Raw genomic sequence first — 20679 nt, 5'->3', positions numbered from 1 at the left:
ACTGTATTAAGTATTGTGCTGGCAGCCTAATTATTTTGCTCTGTGTGTTGTACAAATACCAACACTTTCTGTGTGCTCTGACGTGAAAAACATTAGAGAACACTTCATCAGTCACCATTCATTCTTTTCTTTTTTTAAATTGACTATTAGGACATAGGCATAAGGTTTTATTAACATATTAATAAAACAAAAAAAAATACCTAACAAAGAGTGATTTTCAAGCAACTGCATGAATTTGAAAACAAAAAACAATAAGGAACTAAGCAAATCATATCATAATTTTTTGAAAATTGGAAATAAGTAACTTACAACAACCATTGCGATGGTGAAATTAGGTCTGAGCTGGTAGTCACACCACGGGCTTGAAGCTCCATAACTATCTTTGTATATGCCACGTTTGTGAACGAGGTGAGGATGCTTCTCATTACAATCTGAGGGGTCTTCTGACACATAAAATAGTTTTTCAAAGTTGTTCTGTATTCTTCTGTTCCACTCATCATATGACACTGTCATCATCTTTCCTGAAATATGACAAGACACTTCACAGTGTTAAAAAAGGAAATCAATACCTTCAGTTATGACCAAAAATAATGGGAAATAAATTACTCAATTTTACAAAGTAACAGGATCAAAAAAAAGTAATAGAATCATTACTAGCCTGAAAGAAAAAATAATCTTTTTATTTTGCATTAACAAATTAGACTCTACATAATAATCTCTGATTTGTCTTTGTGTTCCTCATATATTTAATACAGTTTTGTTTATTGGGCCCTTGAACTGAAGCTAGTCTGCTTTTATGTGTGCAGAGATATACCTGGTGGTGCTCAGGGCTCACCCGTGACTCTGTGCTCAGGTACCTTTCTTTTTTTTTGTTTTTGTTTTTGTTTTTGGGTCACACCCCGCAGTGCTCAGGGGTTCCTCTTGGCTCTGCATTCAGAAATTGCTCCTGGCAGGCTCGGGGGACCTTATGAGATGCCGGGATTCGAACCACCGTCCTTCTGCATGCAAGACAAACGTCTTACCTCCATGCTATCTCTCCAGCCCCAGGAATTAATCTTGCTGAACTCAGTGGATGAATATAGGATGCTGGGGATCAAATCTGAGTGGGTCTACTGCAAGGCAAGCACCCTACCTACTGTACTACTGCTCTGGTCCTTGTTTCTCTCTCTCTCTCTCTCTTTCTCTCTCTCTCTCTCTTGCTCTGGCTTTTTTTGGGCCACACCCTGTGATGCTCAGGGGTTACTCCTGGCTATGCGCTCAGAAATCGCACCTGGTTTGGGGACCATATGGGATGCCGGGGATCGAACCACAGTTTGTCCTGGGTAAGCCACATGCAAGGCAAACTACTCTTGTGCTATCACTCTGGCTCCCCTGCTTCTCTTTTGATATTAAGATATATTATCAGATTTTATTTACTTGTACTTTTTAATAAGGGAGGTAGAAAATTTTAAACTGATACATATGGCATACATTATATTTCTACTGTGGAGAAATGTTCTAGAAAAATATATAAAAATTTCATAACTCTTAAAAAAATGAACCCTGCTTACTGCCATATTAAGGAAAAAGAAAAGCACAAGGCGATAATTAGGATGCTTTTCATATCTCAGTTCAAATTGATAAAAAAAAAAAAAGGAGGGGGCTGGAGTGTTCATACAGTAGATAGGGCATTTGCCTGGCATGCAGCTCACCTGAGTTCAAAACCTGGCATCCCACATGATCCACCAAGCCTGACAGGAGTAATCCCTGAGTGCAGAGCCAGGAATATGCCCTGAGCACTGCTGGAAGTGGTCCCCAAACAAACAAACAAACAAACCATACTAGGGGTTGGGTCTATAGTTCAGCAAGAGACAATTTCCTTGCTTTTAGCTGAGTTGGATTTGATCCACAGCACCCCATGTTGTCCCCCAAGCTAGCCAGTAGTCATTCCTACATGCATAATCAGGAGTGACCCCTGAGCACTGCTGAATGTTGCCCAAAAACAAATAAACAAACAAAATAAATTCCAAAACAAATAAAGTTGTTATAAAGATTATGGTTATGGGGCAGAGAAATAGGACATGGGTTAAGGTATTTGCCTTGCCTGTGATGGAACCTGGTTCAACCCTCAGCATTATATGATCACCTAAGTACCAACAGGACTGACGCCTAAGTACAGAACTGGGATCAGCATTCAGCAGAGTTGGTGTTAGCCTCAACTCCTCAAGTTTGTTACTTAGTAGGCTTAAGTTGGTTAGTAGGCTAGTGAGATGATTCAAATGATTAAGCACATACTTTATGTCTATAAATGGGGGCCATATACAAAGATCAAAGGCCAGCTATCATGGCCCCCAAAACACTGCTGGAAATGGTCTAAAAGAATACAAACTTAAAAAGAAATAGGTTTGGTAATCAAGTTTGTCACAATTTTCATAAAAGTAAGAAGTGATTTTTCGTTTATTTGAATCTTAAACTTTCCAAATATTGAGTCAAATAGTGATTATGTAGGTTAAAATGTTAAATAAGGGCCAGAGACATAGTACAATGGGCACCTATCTTGCATGCGGTCTACCTGGATTCAATCCCTGGCATATAGGTATGGTCCCCTATGCACTGCCAGGAGCAATTCCTGGGTGCAGAGCTTTGCTGGGTGTGACCCCAAAACAAACAAAAAACTAAACAACAAAAAAAAGAATTTACACAATACATTTGAAGTTTCTATGGAAAGAAAATGAACAGCTTACCATGTCTTTTTACAGTGACTTCATGATAAGGGAAAATATTTTTTTGAGATAATTCAGCCAACCAATGAACAGCAGATTTACTCAGGCCCACAATTTCCACAGCAGACCCATCTCTAAAATTAAAAATAAATATACATGGAATTCAATAAATAATTCTGATGAATACTATAACATGAATCATAAAATGGAATATAAAATCTTCTCACTTTATAAAAAGGTGTATTCATACCCAATATTTTTTTTTACTATTTTGCCACTGTTTACTTTCATAGCATATTAAAAATATTTTCTGAGGTAAAGTGGAATTATGGAGTATAAGGAGTGGCTGATGGCTGGGAAAAGATAGGAATAAGGAATCAGAGATTGGAGCCAGAGAGATAGCATGGAGGTAAGGCATTTGCCTTGCATGCAGAAGGATGGTGGTTCGAATCCCAGCATCCCATATGGTCCCCTGAGCTTGCCAGGAGCGATTTCTGAGCGTAGAGCCAGGAGTAACCCCTGAGCGCTGCAGGATGTGATCCAAAAACAAAAACAAAAACAAAAACAAATCAGAGATTGGGGTCAGAGTGATAACACAGTGGGTAGGGCATTTGCCTTGCACACAGCCAACCAGAGGATCTGACCAGGGTTCTATCCCTGACATCCCATAGAATTCCTGAGTAATTTCTGAGTAGTCAGGAGTAACCCTTGAGAGCCACCAGGTATAGTCCAAAATAAAAACAAACAAACAAACAAATCAAAGACTAATGAGATGAAAGTATCAGAGAGGGAGGTTTATAAAAATAGAGAATTAAAGAGTCGGGGAAGGAGCACTAAAATGTGGAAGCTCTCATATACTTAAAATTTTTGGTTTGCTCAGGAGCTACTCCCAGCTTGGTACTGGCAAACCAGGTAATCCTTGGTTTCAGTGTGGTACTGAACTTTTAAATCCCACATACAGGCATGTGCTCCAGTTCTCTGAGCCATCTGCCTCTCCCAAAAGCCACACTTAAGGAAAATAAAAAGAAAATAAATAATTTAATTATGTACCAAAAATAAATAGACTCTCAAAAGAATCTGCAAGGGATTGAGGAGATAGTATAAGAACTAAAGGTATATGCCTCGAATCTGGCCCTGCTTGGTTTGATTCCAGGATGATTCCAGTATCAGAGAAGTTTTCATTTATTGCCAGGTGAAACCCTGGAGTCCAGTGAGCCACCATTTGGAATACCCACATCAACCACATGCAAAACACATGCCCTATTTCTTGTCCTATTGCTCAGGTCCCACAAACTGATTTTTAAAGAGGGTAAAATTATATGAGTGTTATACACTAAACATAACCTTGGTGTGGCTGGAATTCCTCTGTTTCTAGCTGTATCACTTTCTCCCATTTTATCCATCCATGTGCCGCAGTTGAAACGATTTCCTCCATAAACAAATCCTGTTTCTTCATCAACTCCTGCAGTGATATTAAAACCTAAACAGGTGGAAAAAAACCAAGAGGTATGATAAATTAGAGTAATTTCTCAGCAGAGCAATTTAGTAAAGGCATAAAAGTTGAAGACATGCTAGTTCTACCACACAGCAATTTCATTTTTAGCTGGAGAGAAATTGTATGCACTTGAAGAAATGTACAAGGATTTTCACTCTAACACTGTTTGCATTAACAAGAAAATAAACATAACTTCTAAGTGTAAAAATAATAAACATAGTGCCTTACACATACAAAGAAAATGTGTGTACCATTTGGAATAAATGAGCTGAAGAGCCCAGAAGATTTTTTGTTTGTTTGTTTTGGTTTTGGTGTCACCCGGCAGTGCTCAGGGGTTACTCCTGGCTTCATGCTCAGAAGTCACTCCTGGCAGGCTCGGGGGACCATATGGGATGCCGGGATTCGAATCACCATTTTCTGCATGCAAGACAAATGCCCTACCTCCATGCTATCTCTCCATTCCCCCAGAAGATGTTTTAATGGCTTAAATTATTTGCCTGGCAAGAGTGTTGAAACTGGTGCCACCTGAGCTATCTGAGGGATCCAATGGCCCTGCTATTTGACATCACAGTAAAAAAGATGCAGGAAGATGGTTGTACTATTTCTCTGGTCCCTTATTCTACTTTAAAAAAAATTGGGGGTGCTGGAGAGATGTTACTCTCTCCAGGCACAAGCAATGTGCTTGCCTTGCATGAGGCTAACCCACGTTCATACCCTGGCATATCATATGGTCCCGAGTTCAGCTATGAGCTAGAAACAGTGAAAAACTGCAGAGTCACACCCACACCTATACTTTCATATAAGACTGGCAAAAACAATATGGTTTATAATCTAGTTAACAGTATTAGTATATGCTTATTTCTTGACATTGGTATTCTATGATAATCATATAAGAGTCATTACAGAAAACTGGGGGAAGGATTCAGAACACATTCTGAAAATGTACATTCTGTTGTACATTTTTTTCAACTTTCTAACAGTTTTCAGCTTTTTCCAAATTAACAGGTAAAGAAAAACTACAATCACATAAAGCATGAATTTTCTTAGATGAAAAAATATGCAACACATCACAAACATGTCTCTAAAAGGAATATAGAGGAAATAGGAAATATAGAGGAAATGGACCATTAGCTTTGTTAGCTTTACTGGGTTAGCTTTACTAGGTTCCTAAAGATATGTACCTTCATCCTTCATGTTTCGATCAATCTGTGGACCAGCATTCCTTTCTCGAAACTGTATTCCCTGCATATGTCTTTGCATCGCTTCCTGTATTATTTCAAACAATGGTTGATCCTGTGTGAAACAGAAAAGGGGTTATTTGTTAAAAGTAGCTTTTTTTCTTTCTTCCTTTAAATGCTGTGACTAAAGTTTTATGAACTTGTAAATTTTTTTAGATTGACTTGTTCGGTAGTGAGTAAATCTAGCTTATAATATAGAAATCTAAATTTTAAATTGGCTTACTATCCTTATTTATCCACATATACAAACATGATGATAAATTATATTCTTTTTTTTTTTTTTTTCATTTTTTTTTTTTTTTTTTTTTTGGTTTTTGGGCCACACCCTGTGACGCTCAGGGGTTACTCCTGGCTATGTGCTCAGAAATCGCCCCTGGCTTGGGGGGACCATATGGGACGCCGGGGGATCGAACCGCGGTCCTTCCTTGGCTAGCGCTTGCAAGGCAGGCACCTTACCTCCAGCGCCACCTACCCGGCCCCGATAAATTATATTCTAAAGTGAAACTTCAAGTAAAAAAACGGGACAAATATTCTTGGAAAATATAGAGATATATATACACATATGGAATTGTGTATTTGCTAGACCTAAGGTAGCTTAGAAGTCTATTCTCACATATCAAACAAACTAACCAAAAGCAGATCAAAAGTGGCAAGATTATAGTGTCATTAATCATTTTCAAGTGGGAAAAAAAAACACTCAAACACTTATTCACTCCACACTGTTCAGAAAATAAATTCTGGACTCCTTGAATGGGTTGACAAGGCTCTCTTTTTCCACAAATTACAGGTGTCCAAAGTGCAGCAAGATTAGATAGGGCAGTAGGTCTTAAACTGTGTTTTATGTTTATCTTTGCTTTTAATGTTTTCCTCTTCTCTAATAAAATTTGACTCAGTTTTAGAGGTTCAGTTTAGGTGAAATTTTATTACTTTAATTTTTATGTCTTTACCGAGACCCTGCATCTTTTCCCCTTTCATGAAACTACATATTATTTTCCTTATACCTCTTTTTGTAAAGACCACATTATAGGAACATATCATACACATTACTCTACCATGTTTCTAATTTTTTAAGCAAGAAATAGTCTTATTCTTGCAAATACTCACAGTATCAACAAATGTGAAATAAAATTAATATTAGAAGAGGTTAAGATTAAGATTTTTGCTTTTTAATTACACGGGGCATTTTTGGAGGGAGGTGAGCCTAAGCAATGCTTAGGCATCTTGGCCACTCCAGATGATCCACGCCAACCCAATCCGAGTTCATTGTTCGATTGAAGCTTCAAGTCACCAAGACAACATCCTGCAGTGCTCTGGTACCTCTAGGTTATACATTGGTAGTGATGGAATGGGTGTGGGGCATGCATTTCTAGGGGCTGACTTGGACATGTGTTCCAACCCTTTGAACTATTCCCCTGGCCCTATTTACATGTTTTTTGATATTAGAAGACAAAGGTTATTTTCTAAGAAAAAAATATTTCAAGAAATGGTCTTTACCAGTGTGCCAGCAGACAAAGGAACAGAATCATCTGTCGGGTACATTCTGGAAACCGGACACTTGAGGATATCTAGCCCATTTGGAACAATTTTACAGTAATCCTGAATACACTGCAGCCACCACCACACAGCATCCCGGCAATTGTATCTGGCATACGTTCCTTCACCCAAGAGATTAGGAATGAGACCGTGCCTCAGGGTAGCAGCAAATGCTAAAATAATATTCCTAAAACAACAGAATCAGGTATGTAATTTGACAGGGGTAAAAAAAACACTGAAAAATTGTCAACAAAAAGGCACTTAAAATTCAGAAGCATTTTTGTCATGCAATTATTTCTTTGTATTCTTGTAGAAAGAGGTCATGATAATATAGAATACACATTAAATAAAATGTCAGAATCTTTGACCTTATATCCTATATCTTTCAAAAGCAATTCATATGACTACTCTTCGTGGTATTTTTTTCCAACAGAGATGTTTAATTTTTTACATCCTTCATAGCTCTAAGTTCTACTTTTGAAATCCCTGATATTTCAATCTCTAGTAACTAAAAACATGAATTTATTTAAAAACATAGATACTAAGAGCAAAATAAGATATGCAAATGTAAGAAAATATTGCTTTTGTTTTAATAACAGTTTTCAGCAGCTTCTTTCATCTGGTAGAGTACTCAAGAGCAAAACATAAACAAAACCCTAGAAATCCCCCCAACTCTATAAATATTTACCATATGGCAGACACTGTTTTTAGACACTGTTTATTAGTTTATTTAGTTGTCAAAAATTATATAAGGTAAACCATTTTATATAACATGCATAGAAACAAATAATTTGTCGCTTGGTACTTTGGCACCAGGATAGTAATTTGGTAAACTGGACCAAACCCAAACCACCATGTAATCCTGAATCTTTATGCTCTATTTTTTATTTTTTAATCATGGTCACTTAGAAACATTTGGAGAAGAATTTCAAATTTCTAAGGTTCCAAAATGATTATGTTAATAAGAAAATTTCTTATTTTATACCTTAGCAAAAAAGTTATATATACTATATTTCAGGTGTAGAAAAATTAGATTTTATAAGACATAAACATTATTTTTAAAAAGGTTTTTTGTTTGTTTGTTTTTGGTTTTTGGGCTACCCCTGGTAATGCTCAGTGGTTACTCCTGGCTCTGTGCTCAGAAATCACTCCTGGCTTGGGAGATCATATGGAACGCCAGGGGATTGAATCATGGTCCGTCCTGGGTCTGCCACGAGCAAGGCAAATGCTCTACCACTGTGCTACAGCTCCTGCCCCAATTTTTAAAAAGTTTTTATTGATTTTTATTTTTTGGATCTTGGGCCACAACCAGCAGTGCCTAGGGTTATTCCTGGCTCTGCTCTCAGGAAGTACTCCTGGTGGTACTTGGAGACCGTGAAGGATACTGGGTATTGAACTCAGTCAGTTGCATGCAAGGGACCTGCTGTACTATCATAACTCTGGCTCAAGTGTTTCGTCATTTGAAGAGGAATTTCAGTTATTTTTCTGATGTCAAACATAGACTATCAGTAAACCAGTAAATTATATGTTTTCTTTTTCTGAAAGTTTTACCTTATAGAACAGTACAAATCTTTATAATCTTTGGAACTTTGGAAAGCTGAAAATTACCTGGGGCCATTGTGAAACATAGATTTTCTTTTGGCAATTCTTCCCCATTCCCCATTCCAGGGTTTAGATTTAAGAAAGCCCAGCATTTGAGGTATCAAAATTTTACCTTTAAAAAAATTTTTTTTTGTCTTTTGAGTGGGTAGGGGCTGCATTCAGCAGTGCTCTAGGGATTTGTTTCCTGTGGTGCTTATGGGAGATTGTGGTGTTGGTTCGCATGTCTTACTAGCCTTCTTCTACCCATGAAGTTCTCTCTCTTGCCCAAAAGTCTACATTTCTAACAAACTCTCAGATGATGCTGACATTGTTGATTTTTTAAATACTCTTTGAGTGGCACTGCTCAAGAGCTTATCTTTCTTTTCTTTTCTAATTTTGTTTATTTATTTATAACTTTTATGTTATTTTGTTTTGTTTTGTTGTGGTGAGCAAAAAGTGCTTTCCAGTTGTTCTTAGCCAATCAGATTGGAGTTCAATGAAAGTGCCCTAAAAGGCAGTGGTACATGAGTACTTTGGTTCCAGGAATTATCAAGGCCACACAGTGCTTATTCTCTCTAACTTTAAACCATACTACAAAGCTCCAGTAGACAAAATTGTGTGGTACTGGAATAAAAAGGCTCTCAGAACAATAGAATGGAATTGAGCACCCAAAGATAGACTCAAGAGCTTATCTTTCTACCTGCACTAAAGTCATGTTCTTGTGATTAATAAGACATCATTTTAAGTCCATAAAATTTAAAACTGTAGCTTATAAGGTCAACAAATAGAGAAAAAGCACAATGCCATTTTTTCTATATGATTCCCAAAGTCAGCAGTATCCTCACAGTAGAGAAATTAAAAGTGGTAGAGCCAAAATTTTACTGAATAGTTAACTTGAATTCTTAAATACTTTGTATTTGTCAGTCTTAGAAACTGCTTAGTGAACGATGATAATAGTGTGTAATTATGCATTTTAATCTCATTAAAATATATTAGCAAATACTGGGACTGGAGAGATAGCACAGCGGTGTTTGCCTTGCAAGCAGCCAATCCAGGACCAAAGGTGGTTGGTTCGAATCCCGGCATCCCATATGGTCCCTTGTGCCTGCCAGGAGCTATTTCTGAGCAGATAGCCAGGAGTAAACCCTGAGCACCACTGGCTGTGGCCCAAAAACAAACAAACAAACAAACAAATATACATATATTAGCAAATATTGAAATATATTGAAATATAATAGCAAATGAAGAGAACTTCATTTATGACCTGAAAAGACTAAAGTGTTTAGTAAAACTTTAATGCTTTCTTTAGATTCATAGAAATTCTGATAATACTAAATAAATATGTAAAAGCAACAACAGGGGCCAAAGAGGTCTCCCAAGCCAGGAGCAACTTCCAAGTGCATAGCCAGGAGTAACCCCTGAGTGTCACTGGGTGTGGCCGAACACCCCTCCCCCCAAAAAACCTAAAAAAAACAAACCCATAAAAGTAACAAAATGTTCAAGAAAAACATACCTCTAAAACACTGAAAATAGATGAAGAAGAAAGAAGGTTTAAAGAGTTTTATTCAATTAAAGATAATTGCAAATTTATTTAAAATGTCTCTCACCTGGCTTCTAAATAGCGTCCAGCAATGAGGAGTATACCTCTAAGTGCAATAAAAGTGTCCCTTCCCCAGCAGCGGAAAATACCAGAAGAAAAATGAGGTAAGCCTACAAAAAAAAAAAACCCACAAGAAATAATGATTAATTTTATGAATAGATGCAAGTTTATGAACTCCTTTATATAGCAGTGGTGTAAAAATCTAATTATAACCTATATAGTAGAGTAAAAGTCTAAAACACAATTACATTCAGAAAAGTCATTTTAACATTCCAGATGAAAAGTTAATTTCTGACTTGCTAGATCCCACTTTTTTATTTATTTGTTTATTTGATTATTCACTCTAAAGAAATGAGACAAAGATCTAGTATTGAAGATAAAGCACTTGCCTAGCATGTGACTGATCTAAATTCAATCCCTGATAACACATATGGTTCCGTGTGCACTGTCCAGTTCAGGAGTGATTCCCTGAGCATAGAGCCAGGGGTAAGACATGAGCACCACTGGATATGGTCCCCAAACCAAAAAGAATTCTTTAGCAAGTTGCTGAGCCATAGAAAAGTGGGTAGTGCTTGCCTTGCACACAGCCAACACAGGTTTGATTCCGAGCATCTCATGTGGTCTTCTGAGCACCATTAAGAGTAATCCTGAGTGCAGAGCCATGAGTAACCCCAGAGCATTGCTGGGTGTGGCTCCAAAAAAAATAAACACAGGTTTTTTTTGTTTTGTTTTGGTTTTGGTTTTTGGGCCACACCCATTTGACGCTCAGCTGAGCTATGTGCTCAGAAATTGCCCCTGGCTTGGGGGGACCATATGGGACGCCGGGGGATCGAACTGCAGTCCTTCCATGGCTAGTGCTTGCAAGGCAGACACCTTACCTCTAGCGCCACCTCACAGGCCCCAGGGTTTTTAAATAAATAAAAAATAATAAAGACTAGGAACAGGGATATGGCTCTGGAGAGAGCAAATTCCTATGTGTGGACCTAGGTTTGCACCCAGTCACATATATATCCTTTACACTCCAGTATTTCAAATATGATCCTGAATTCTGCTGGTATATCCTTCTCACAATACTGTTCATTGTGGTACCTACAAGTAACAACATAACAAAAGTTAAAAATTAGCCTTCTACCTGTCAGCTCCTGGTGAGATGTAAGTAATTCCATTGAGTCTTGCCAAATCTAAGTAAAAAGTAGTAAAGGATGGGCTGGAGAGATAGTACTGTTGGGAGGGCATTTGCTTTATATGAGGCTGACCCAGGTTTGATTCCTGGAGTCACATCTGGTCTGCTGAGCACCACCAGGAATGATTTCTGAGTGCAGAACCAGGAATAAGCCATGAACATCGCTGGGTGTTACCCCAAAACAATTTAATAAAGCATTAAAATAAAAAAATCAAACATTTAGTGCATATAGAAATATTCAAAATAACATATCAATGATATATTTAGAAAGAGCCTATATTTAATTATTATTGCTGTTATTATTATTTTGGGTTTTGGAATCACTCCACAGTGCTCCAGAGCCTTAGGGGCTATTTCCTGTGATGATGCTCAGTACCAGCGTTGTGGTGCTAGGGATCAAACTCAGGTCAGGTGCATGTCAGGTATGTACCCTAAATGCCATACTATCTCCTGGCTTCCTAAATTGTTTCTTAATGAGTTTATGATGATCTTCATGGATTCAGAGTAAAAAGGTAAAAAACAGAAGAAGATCAAATAATATAATGAAATAGAGAAAAATAGTATTAAAAATCTAAAACAGAATTATATCAATATTCAGAGAAGTGATTTATTCATTCTAGATGAATAGGTAATTTTTAACTTTCTGTGTCACGCTGTCTGATTTACTTATTTAGGTCTGAATGAATGCAAATTGAAGGGTAACAGGAACTCAAATGTGATGCTATTACTTTCATCCAGCAGTTTAAATATTTTTTTGTTTGAAATTTATAAATTTCAGTGGCCTTAAATATTACTTTCTAGGAACAGTTTCAAATTAAACTTAGCCTACTTTTATTATTTAGATTTTTTTACTGGATTCAGGCTTTATATTTATCTATAGAAAAAGGGACTAATATATATTTTATTTATATATATGTTATTTATATATATAAATTTATATATTTACATACAAATTTGATTGCAATTACACTCATTATAAAATAAATTGCTTATCATTTATTTTTATATTGTAACTCATAGAGAACCTTTACTTAATATCTTGATAATTCTAAAGTTGGGGAATTTTTAAAAATTGGAAAAAAATGTAATACAATGATAAAGGACAGTAATATAAATCTGGTCTGAAAGAAAATGTGAAGAATTTAAGAGAAACATGCTAGTCACATATTTCTAACCACAAATGCACCTAACTGTTGATGCGGTGATAATTAAATTAATGCACATGATTATTATTTTTACACATGAATATCTATTTTTATTAAGCAGTAATATAAAATCTTGGGAAACATAAGCGTTTGTTTTATGCTTCTGAGCCACAATCAGCTCAGGGCTTAGTCCTAGTTCTATGCTTTCAGTTCTTATGGTTCTTACAGGGCTATAAGAGGTGATAGGGATCAAAGGATACAAAAAGATAAATGCTTTAACTCCGGTATCAACATTTCATTAAAAAGTAACCCTTTACCTATAACTTTTCCTCTGAACAATACTGAATTAAATAGTTTAATTTTGTACATAATTTTCTTACCTGCAGCTATAGACACACAACATTGCTCCTTTTCTTTTGTGACCTCATTTAGCCTATATGGTACATCCATTAGTGAAGGAGAAAGGCATGGCATAGAAGGAAATCTTCCTACTCCACACATTTGGACTGAACCCAGTGCAAGGTGCTTCACAAAAGTAGAACCATTCTGAACAAAACTGCAACAGAAGTAATTACATTTAAGATATTATTTTTAGGAAGAAAAATGGTACTGTTTATTTTAAAAAGCCTTTACAGTGGTCAGAGGCATTATTTCGGGTATCCCTTCATCACATTATAACACAGCAGTAATGTTACATAAAAGCTCTTGTAAGCAGATATCCAGAAGTTACTAACTGTATAACTAAAATTTTATAACATCTGACTTAGTTAGATTTCAAAGTCACTTAATTTTACCCAATCTAGCATGTTTTAAGCCTAAAGCATGTTCTGAAAAAAATGGCAGGGTTCATGTTTTGTTCTTTCTGTTTTTGGTTTTTTTTTGTTTGTTTGTTTTTTTGTTTTTTTGTTTTTGGGTCACACCCGGCAGAGCTCAGGGGTTACTCCTGGCTCTATGCTCAGAAATCGCTCCTGGCAGGCTCAGGGGACCATATGGGATGCCGGGATTTGAACCACCATCCTTCTGCATACAAGGCAAACACCTTACCTCCATGCTATCTCTCCGGCCCCATGTTTGTTCTTTCTGAAATTGTGCCTAAATCAATTTGGTGTCTCTTTACTAGTATATCCAGATGTTTCATTTTAGGGAAATTCATTTTTTTTTTTTTTTTTTTTTGGTTTTTGGGCCACACCCGGCAGTGCTCAGGGGTTACTCCTGGCTGTCTGCTCAGAAATAGCTCCTGGCAGGCACGGGGGACCATATGGGACACCGGGATTCGAACCAACCACCTTTGGTCCTGGATCGGCTGCTTGCAAGGCAAACGCCGCTGTGCTATCTCTCCGGGCCTGGGAAATTCATTTTTAATGGTAAATTTTATTTATGAGAATACATTTTTTCACTTAGGAGACAATTATAAAAATTACGTATGTATATTCTAAATATTGTATGCATTAAATTAATTAAGTGAAAACCAAATATAAAACAACTACTTTTTTTTATCAGCATAGCTTTTTACTAGTTTTATAGAACAGAATTCAATATCTAAGCTTTAAATATGTTCTAGGTCAAAGACAATAAATTTCCAATCCAATTGCAAACTTTTTCAGCTCTATGAGTCTATGACAAATCATGTTTTGGTCTCCAGGGGAGTATAAACTGACTTTGAACATGACTTCTGCAAAAATGCCTATTCATTCAACCTTTGTTGGATATACCTTGACATCTGCTTCCATGCTATATCCAGAAGAGTGGTGTATGCACCAATTAATATAGCATCGAAGTAACATGGGATAAGATAACGTGGGATCTGCTTCAGGTAGAAGAACATAGCCTGCAACCATTTACCAACCTGTTATAAAAATAATTTTAAAAGTTAATTTGGTGTGTTTACAGGCTAGGTGAATTTTAAGAGGCAAGTCCAAACATGCAAATATACCAGATTTCCATTTATTAGAACTATATGATGATAAGGGAGGGAAATGTTCCAGGTTAAAAAAGAATGTATATGTTACATATAACTCAGTTCTTATTGTAACCTTTTTTAAATTAAAACATAATCTTTTTTTTAACATAATATGTTTTTTCTTACTTCAGCAACAGCTCCAGGTCTCGAGATAAGTCGGCCACTAACATAGTCAATCATCCAATCTCCTGATCTCAAATTATCACAAAAGGGATGACCCAAGTCATTCTTTGGTCTTATTTCTGCCAGTACAGACATTAACCCTGGAAATTCAGAAAGAATTGTACATTATTGGTAGAGGCCTGTTGTTCCCATGGTCTGGGTTACTGCTATCTCTAATGACTTGGGGTAAACAAACCCAGGGGCTGCATTATAAGAGGGACACATTGTTCACCATAGGTGGCACTTCTTATGGATGAGCCAAGGTACTTAAGTCAACTGAGGATATCACAGGTGTTGAGGTAGAACTTTCCAAGATTCCAATCTTCTGAGACTATAATAATAGCCATATTATTATTATTTTTAAATTTTAAGTGTTTTTGTTTTGTTTTGTTTTGTTTTTGAGTCAGACTCGGCACCACTCAGGAATTACTCCTGCTTCTGCGCTCAGAAATCGCTCCTGGTAGGCACAGGGGACCATATGGGATGTTGGGATTCAAACCATCATCTGTCCTGGATCGGTTGCATACAAGGCAAATACCCTATCATTGTGCTATCTCTCTGGCACCAATTTTAAGTGTTTTATTTATTTTTTTATTTAAACACCATGGTTATAAGATTGTTCATAATATAATTGTTTTTTCCCTACAGATATAAAGTTGTTCATAATTGAGTTTTAGTCATACAAGGTACAACACTCTTCACCTGTGCACAATTCAGCCACCAATGTCCCCAGTTGCCCTCCCACCCTCTCCCACCTGCTTGCCTCTGGGGCAGACATTTTCTCGGTGGGACTTTCCATTTTGAAAACAAGAGGCTACATGACAGAGAAATAAAATGGAGTGAAAAAGGAGGCATGCTACACGAGTACTACATGAACCAAGGATACATGTGTGGCATTCCAAATTCCCCATATTAAAATCTAAATCTAAAGAAGAGAATAGGGTTAGAGAGAGCTCAATATGCTGCAAGACTCAGATCTGATTACTAGCATATACCAGAGTCTCTTAAACACCACTAGGAATAGTCTCTAAGCACTCCAAGGTGTAGCTCAAACACATATACAAACACACACACACACGCACACACACACACACACACACACACACACACACACACACACACACAAACACACACACAAATAAGTGGGAGGTGTGGAGAAAAAAATAAAAGAAAATATCATCAAAAAGATATAATTCTTATATCCCATTTACAACTATTCCACATAATGTTACTCTAAATTCTCTTTATAACACTAAATACTCCACTTAGATGAAAAAAAGGAAGATAAATAATCCACTTGTGGACAAAATGAACTCATTTTATCACACCAACAAGAGTTTATGGATTAGACACTATTCACCTTTATTTTTCTTTATAAAGAACAAATTAGGGCACAGACAGGAAAAGACATATGCAGATATCATTTCCTGACTATTGCCCCTTCTTTCCACTGCCCTGCCTCTCCTGTCCCCCTCAACAACCAGAGCTACAATTCCCTGCAGAGAAAAAAGGATTATGGGGGCCCGGAGAGATAGCACAGCGGTGTTTGCCTTGCAAGCAGCCAATCTAGGACCTAAGGTGGTTGGTTCAAATCCCGGTGTCCCATATGGTCCCCCGTGCCTGCCAGGAGCTATTTCTGAGCAGACAGCCAGGAGTAACCCCTGAGCACTGCTGGGTGTGGCCCAAAAACCAAAAAAAAAAAAAAAAAAAAAAGGATTATGGGCAACTCTAGGACTTTTTCTTCCACCTCACTCCCCAAAGCCTGTCTGTAGAGTGGGGTGGAATGTATGCCTCTCCCAGATTCATACGGATTTCCTTTCCATTTTATTTTATTTTGGGGGGGTTTTGGGCCACACCCAGTGATCCTCACAGTTACTCCTAATCAGTCTATTTACTTTTGACCACGTCAGTCATTAACCAATTAACCCTGGTCAGCTACTCCTGGTGGTGCTGGGAGGACCATATGGGATGCCAGGGATGAAACCTAGGTCAACTGAGTGCAAGGCAAGTGCCTATCTGACCTCTCCTTTGTATTTTAAAACAACAGAGAAGAACTCCAACCATCACCAAATAAAAGAGGAGAAAAGTCTAGCGTTCAATTTCTTCAAATAAAACAACATATGACACCCCAAGATGTTTATTCTTATATTTTCCTACCTTGCAGTCCTGCATATTTAAGAGATGACCAATTTGGTATGTTATAGCAGCCTCCTCCATCTTCCTGTTCTTCTGATTCACATCGGTAAAGTACCTGGTTCACCTCAGCCAAAGTTAACTTAGAGGCAATACTAAGAATTAGAAAATAAATGCAACTGTAAGTATACTGGAAATTTATCTGTTATCATTAAAACTAAAGACAAAAATTAGAATATAACAATAGGATATCTTAGAAATCTCTATCTATCTATCTATCTATCTATCTATCTATCTATCTCTCTATCTATCATCTATCTATCTATCTATCTATCTATCTATCTATCTATCTATCTATCTATCTATCTATCTATCTATCTATCTATCTATCTATCTATCTATCTATCTATCTATCTATCTATCTATCTATCTATCTATCTATCTATCTATCTATCTATCTATCTATCTATCTATCTATAGTTTGAAGGCCATACTTAACAGTACTCTTGGCTTACTTTTGGTTCTCTGTTCAGGAGTTATATCTGTTGGGAGGATGGCATGTGGTGCCAAGATCAAACTGGGCTTGGCACCATGCAAGGCAAACAATGCCAGAGTGATAGCACAGCATGGAGGGCATTTGCCTTGCATGAGGCCAACGTAGGTTTGATCCCTAGGCATTCCATATGGTTCCCCAGAGCCTGCCAGTAGTGATTCCTGAGTGCAGAGCCAGAAGAAACCCTGAGTGCTGCCAGGTGTGACCCCCCAAAAAATGTTTCTCACCCTAGCAATATGTATTTAAAAAACCTAGTTTTCTAATGTCTTATTATATGTTATATATTATACAAAAACATATTATAAGCAACAAATGATAAGATAAATTAATTTAATAAATAAATAAACAAATTAATAAATAAAAGTATGCTGGAAAGATCTTAGAGTTCTTAAATTCTTTACACAGTGTTTGTATGTGTGTATGTGTTTGTTTTCCTAAGATTAAACCTGGCCTCACATATGGAAGTCATGTGCTATATTTCTGATCTACAACCATATTCTCAAATTGGTTTCCTTTTAACCTTTCTTTTAGTCTGAGTTTATTTATTTATTTATTTATTTTTGCTGCCCTCCCCACCCTGCTTACTTTTTATCCTCCTTTAAAATTCTTCTGTGAGACACAATTACCTTTTGTGAAATGCTATGTATCTTGTGAGACATAATTATTAAATATAGAGAAACTATTAAAGGAGCAGTCTTCTGAAGGTGTACTGTCATTTGTTTGACTCAACATTCCTATGTGTCAATTACTGTTTTTAAATGTTTCAAGTAAATAATTCTTTTTTTGGGGGGGAGACAAATCTGGCAATGCTCAGGGGTTACTCCTGACTCTGTGCTCTGAAAGTCCTCTTGGAGGACTCAGAGGACCATAGGGGATGCTGGGAATTGAACCCGGGTTTGCTGCATACAAGGGAAACACCCTATCCACTGTGCTATTGCTCTGGTCTCAAAGTAAATGCCTATAATTTTTAAAATTATTTTTGGGTCACACCCGGCAGTGCTCAGGGGTTACTCCTGGCTCTATGCTCAGGAATCACTCCTAGCAGGCTAGGGGGACCATCTGGGATGCCAGGATTTGAACCATCGTCCTTCTGCATGCAAGGCAAATGCTCTACCTCCATGCTATCTCTCTGGCCCCAAATACCTATAATTCTTACAACTTTGTAATAGAGGTCACTTAGCCAAGGTGGTACATTAAGAATCAAATCCAAATAATCTGGTTCCAAATTCTTAAGCATTATAAGCTACATTATAATTATATTTTTATAAACATTACATTAATATATAATATATATTAAATAATATAATGTAATAAAACATTATATTACAATAATATATGTTTAGATTTGATAATGACATGGAGTAATGGGATTTTTTACACAGAGCAGAAAATATTAGAATAATCTTTCTGGAAAGAATTTGGAAATATTTAAAGCTTTAAATATATGGGAATAGTTAATAGAAAAACTATTTCTGAAAATTTACCTTAATATTAATGATAGCAAATAAACACTGAATTTCATTATGTGCCATACATCACTGTGGTAGGATTTAATAATCATTATTTTATTTAATTCCTACAAAATCTAAGAAGTAGTACTATTGTAAGCTTCATTTTTCCAGATAAGAAAACAAATGGTGAAAGATTAAATAATTTGTCAATTACAACACTGACAAGGACTATAAAGAGCATAGGAGATAAGATACTTATATTTATGAACCTAAGTCTAGTTTAAATGCCCAGAATGACATATGACCCATTCATTGAACATTGCTAGGGATTGAACATTTCTGAGCAAAGAGTAAGGAGGAGCCCCTTAACTATTGGGTGTAGTCCCAAATTCCCTTCCCCACCAAAAAAAGAAATCCTCAAAAACTAAAAAAGAGACAAAAATCACATTGACAGTGTTGAGTCTGGAATTAATACACATAGTACTAAAGTAATATTAGGATTTACAGAGCATGATTGCCTAAAGATATATGCAACAGGAGATATTGGAAAGCAATCTAAATGACCAAAAATAAAGGAACCAGATTAAATAAATTATGGTATGGCTATAGTAAAGGATGATATGTTGGTACTAAAAATGTAATAGGCCAGACAGACAGTACAGCAAGTACGATGCTTGCCATGCACAACACTGACCTTTGTTTAAATTTCTGGCACTGCATTGGGTCTCGTGAGCTATGTCAGAAGAAATTTCTGAGCTTAGAACTAGGAGAAGTCTTGAGTACAGCCAGAACTACCTATCCCCTAATGACACAACAAGGTATTATCTATGAAATTTAATTTTTAATAGTTTGGAACAATTGTGCACAAATGTGTATAAATATATATGTGTAGATTCATGTATGTATGTATATATATATATATTTAGAGAGTACTTGAGTGGGAGAGAGTGTATTTGGACATACATGGACAAATAATAAAACAATAGGGTACAATGTTAACAATATATAGTTGCTACTGATGGTCCTTAGACAGTAAGGAACTGATAAATAATATAGAGCATGCATAGAATCCATGCAACTGCTTAAATCTGACTAGTGTCACATATTGGTTATTAGAGTAGCTTATATATATACTTATATATACTTATACTTATATATAGTGAATTATACTTACGTAGCAAATGGAATTTTTAATATAGGATCTGCATTATCGACAGCAAGACTCCCAGATTTAAAATGAGGACTAAACTGAGTCAGATGATTTCTAAGAATTCCAACAGCGACTTGTGCATGTGGATCAAGACTAACTCTGAAAACATTAATGAAATAATACTTTTTAGAAACAATTGACTTAAAATGAATAGGCTACACAAATCACTTGATTATATGTTAAGTCAACAGTCATAACTTAATGAACTTACCTGAAGATAATAACACTTCCTGGAGACAAATTTTCAAATTCTATTTCTTGAATAAATTCATTGGGTCCTTTCATTGCAACTCCAGCTTGTTTGACAATTTTGCTCTCATTAAGCTTAGAAAAAATATAAAATAGTTCAAAAATAATCCTAGTGTCATAAAATGTTAAACATAGAACAAGAAAGTCCCACATACTTGGATATGTTCTCTAATTTCTACTGTGAGATTTGGCATCCCATTGATTGAATTTTCATCCTTCTTGTAAGGTTTTGTGTTTCTCTCAATAGTTCTAGCTTCAAGAACTACTTCTTCAATTTTGCCTGGAATAAAATCCCTTATGTCAAATGGTTGACATTTGAAATTAGAAGATGTTTTAAACCATTAATCATAAAAATCATTAAACGTAAGACTGAATATAAAATACCAATTGACAAAAAAAAACACAAAATTGAGCTGAAAAATATATAGCAGATAGAGTGCTTCTTCCATGTGATCGATCAATCAGGGTCAATCCCTGGCTCTCC

The 20679-nt window shown here is 36.4% G+C and overlaps 1 protein-coding gene across 1 annotated transcript in view; it reads right to left on the bottom strand.

The window, feature by feature from the left end:
• AGL (amylo-alpha-1, 6-glucosidase, 4-alpha-glucanotransferase) overlaps positions 1 to 20679 on the bottom strand; it is a 74703-nt gene that overhangs the window by 10737 nt on the left and 43287 nt on the right. The window contains exons 17-29 of the mRNA XM_049765837.1: positions 20351 to 20475; positions 20158 to 20270; positions 19911 to 20045; positions 16757 to 16887; positions 14564 to 14700; positions 14190 to 14323; positions 12858 to 13033; positions 10157 to 10259; positions 6930 to 7155; positions 5379 to 5490; positions 4047 to 4182; positions 2724 to 2836; positions 310 to 521 (exon numbers count right to left, since the gene is read on the bottom strand). Coding sequence (XP_049621794.1) covers positions 310 to 521; positions 2724 to 2836; positions 4047 to 4182; positions 5379 to 5490; positions 6930 to 7155; positions 10157 to 10259; positions 12858 to 13033; positions 14190 to 14323; positions 14564 to 14700; positions 16757 to 16887; positions 19911 to 20045; positions 20158 to 20270; positions 20351 to 20475 — 1853 coding nt within the window. The remainder of the gene's footprint in view (positions 1 to 309; positions 522 to 2723; positions 2837 to 4046; positions 4183 to 5378; positions 5491 to 6929; positions 7156 to 10156; positions 10260 to 12857; positions 13034 to 14189; positions 14324 to 14563; positions 14701 to 16756; positions 16888 to 19910; positions 20046 to 20157; positions 20271 to 20350; positions 20476 to 20679) is intronic.

The sequence above is a fragment of the Suncus etruscus genome, chromosome 19 (genome assembly GCF_024139225.1).
Source record: "Suncus etruscus isolate mSunEtr1 chromosome 19, mSunEtr1.pri.cur, whole genome shotgun sequence".
Lineage (NCBI taxonomy): Eukaryota > Metazoa > Chordata > Mammalia > Eulipotyphla > Soricidae > Suncus > Suncus etruscus.
The sequence above is the reverse complement of the archived record's forward strand: the minus strand, read 5'-3'. Positions and strand labels throughout refer to the sequence as shown.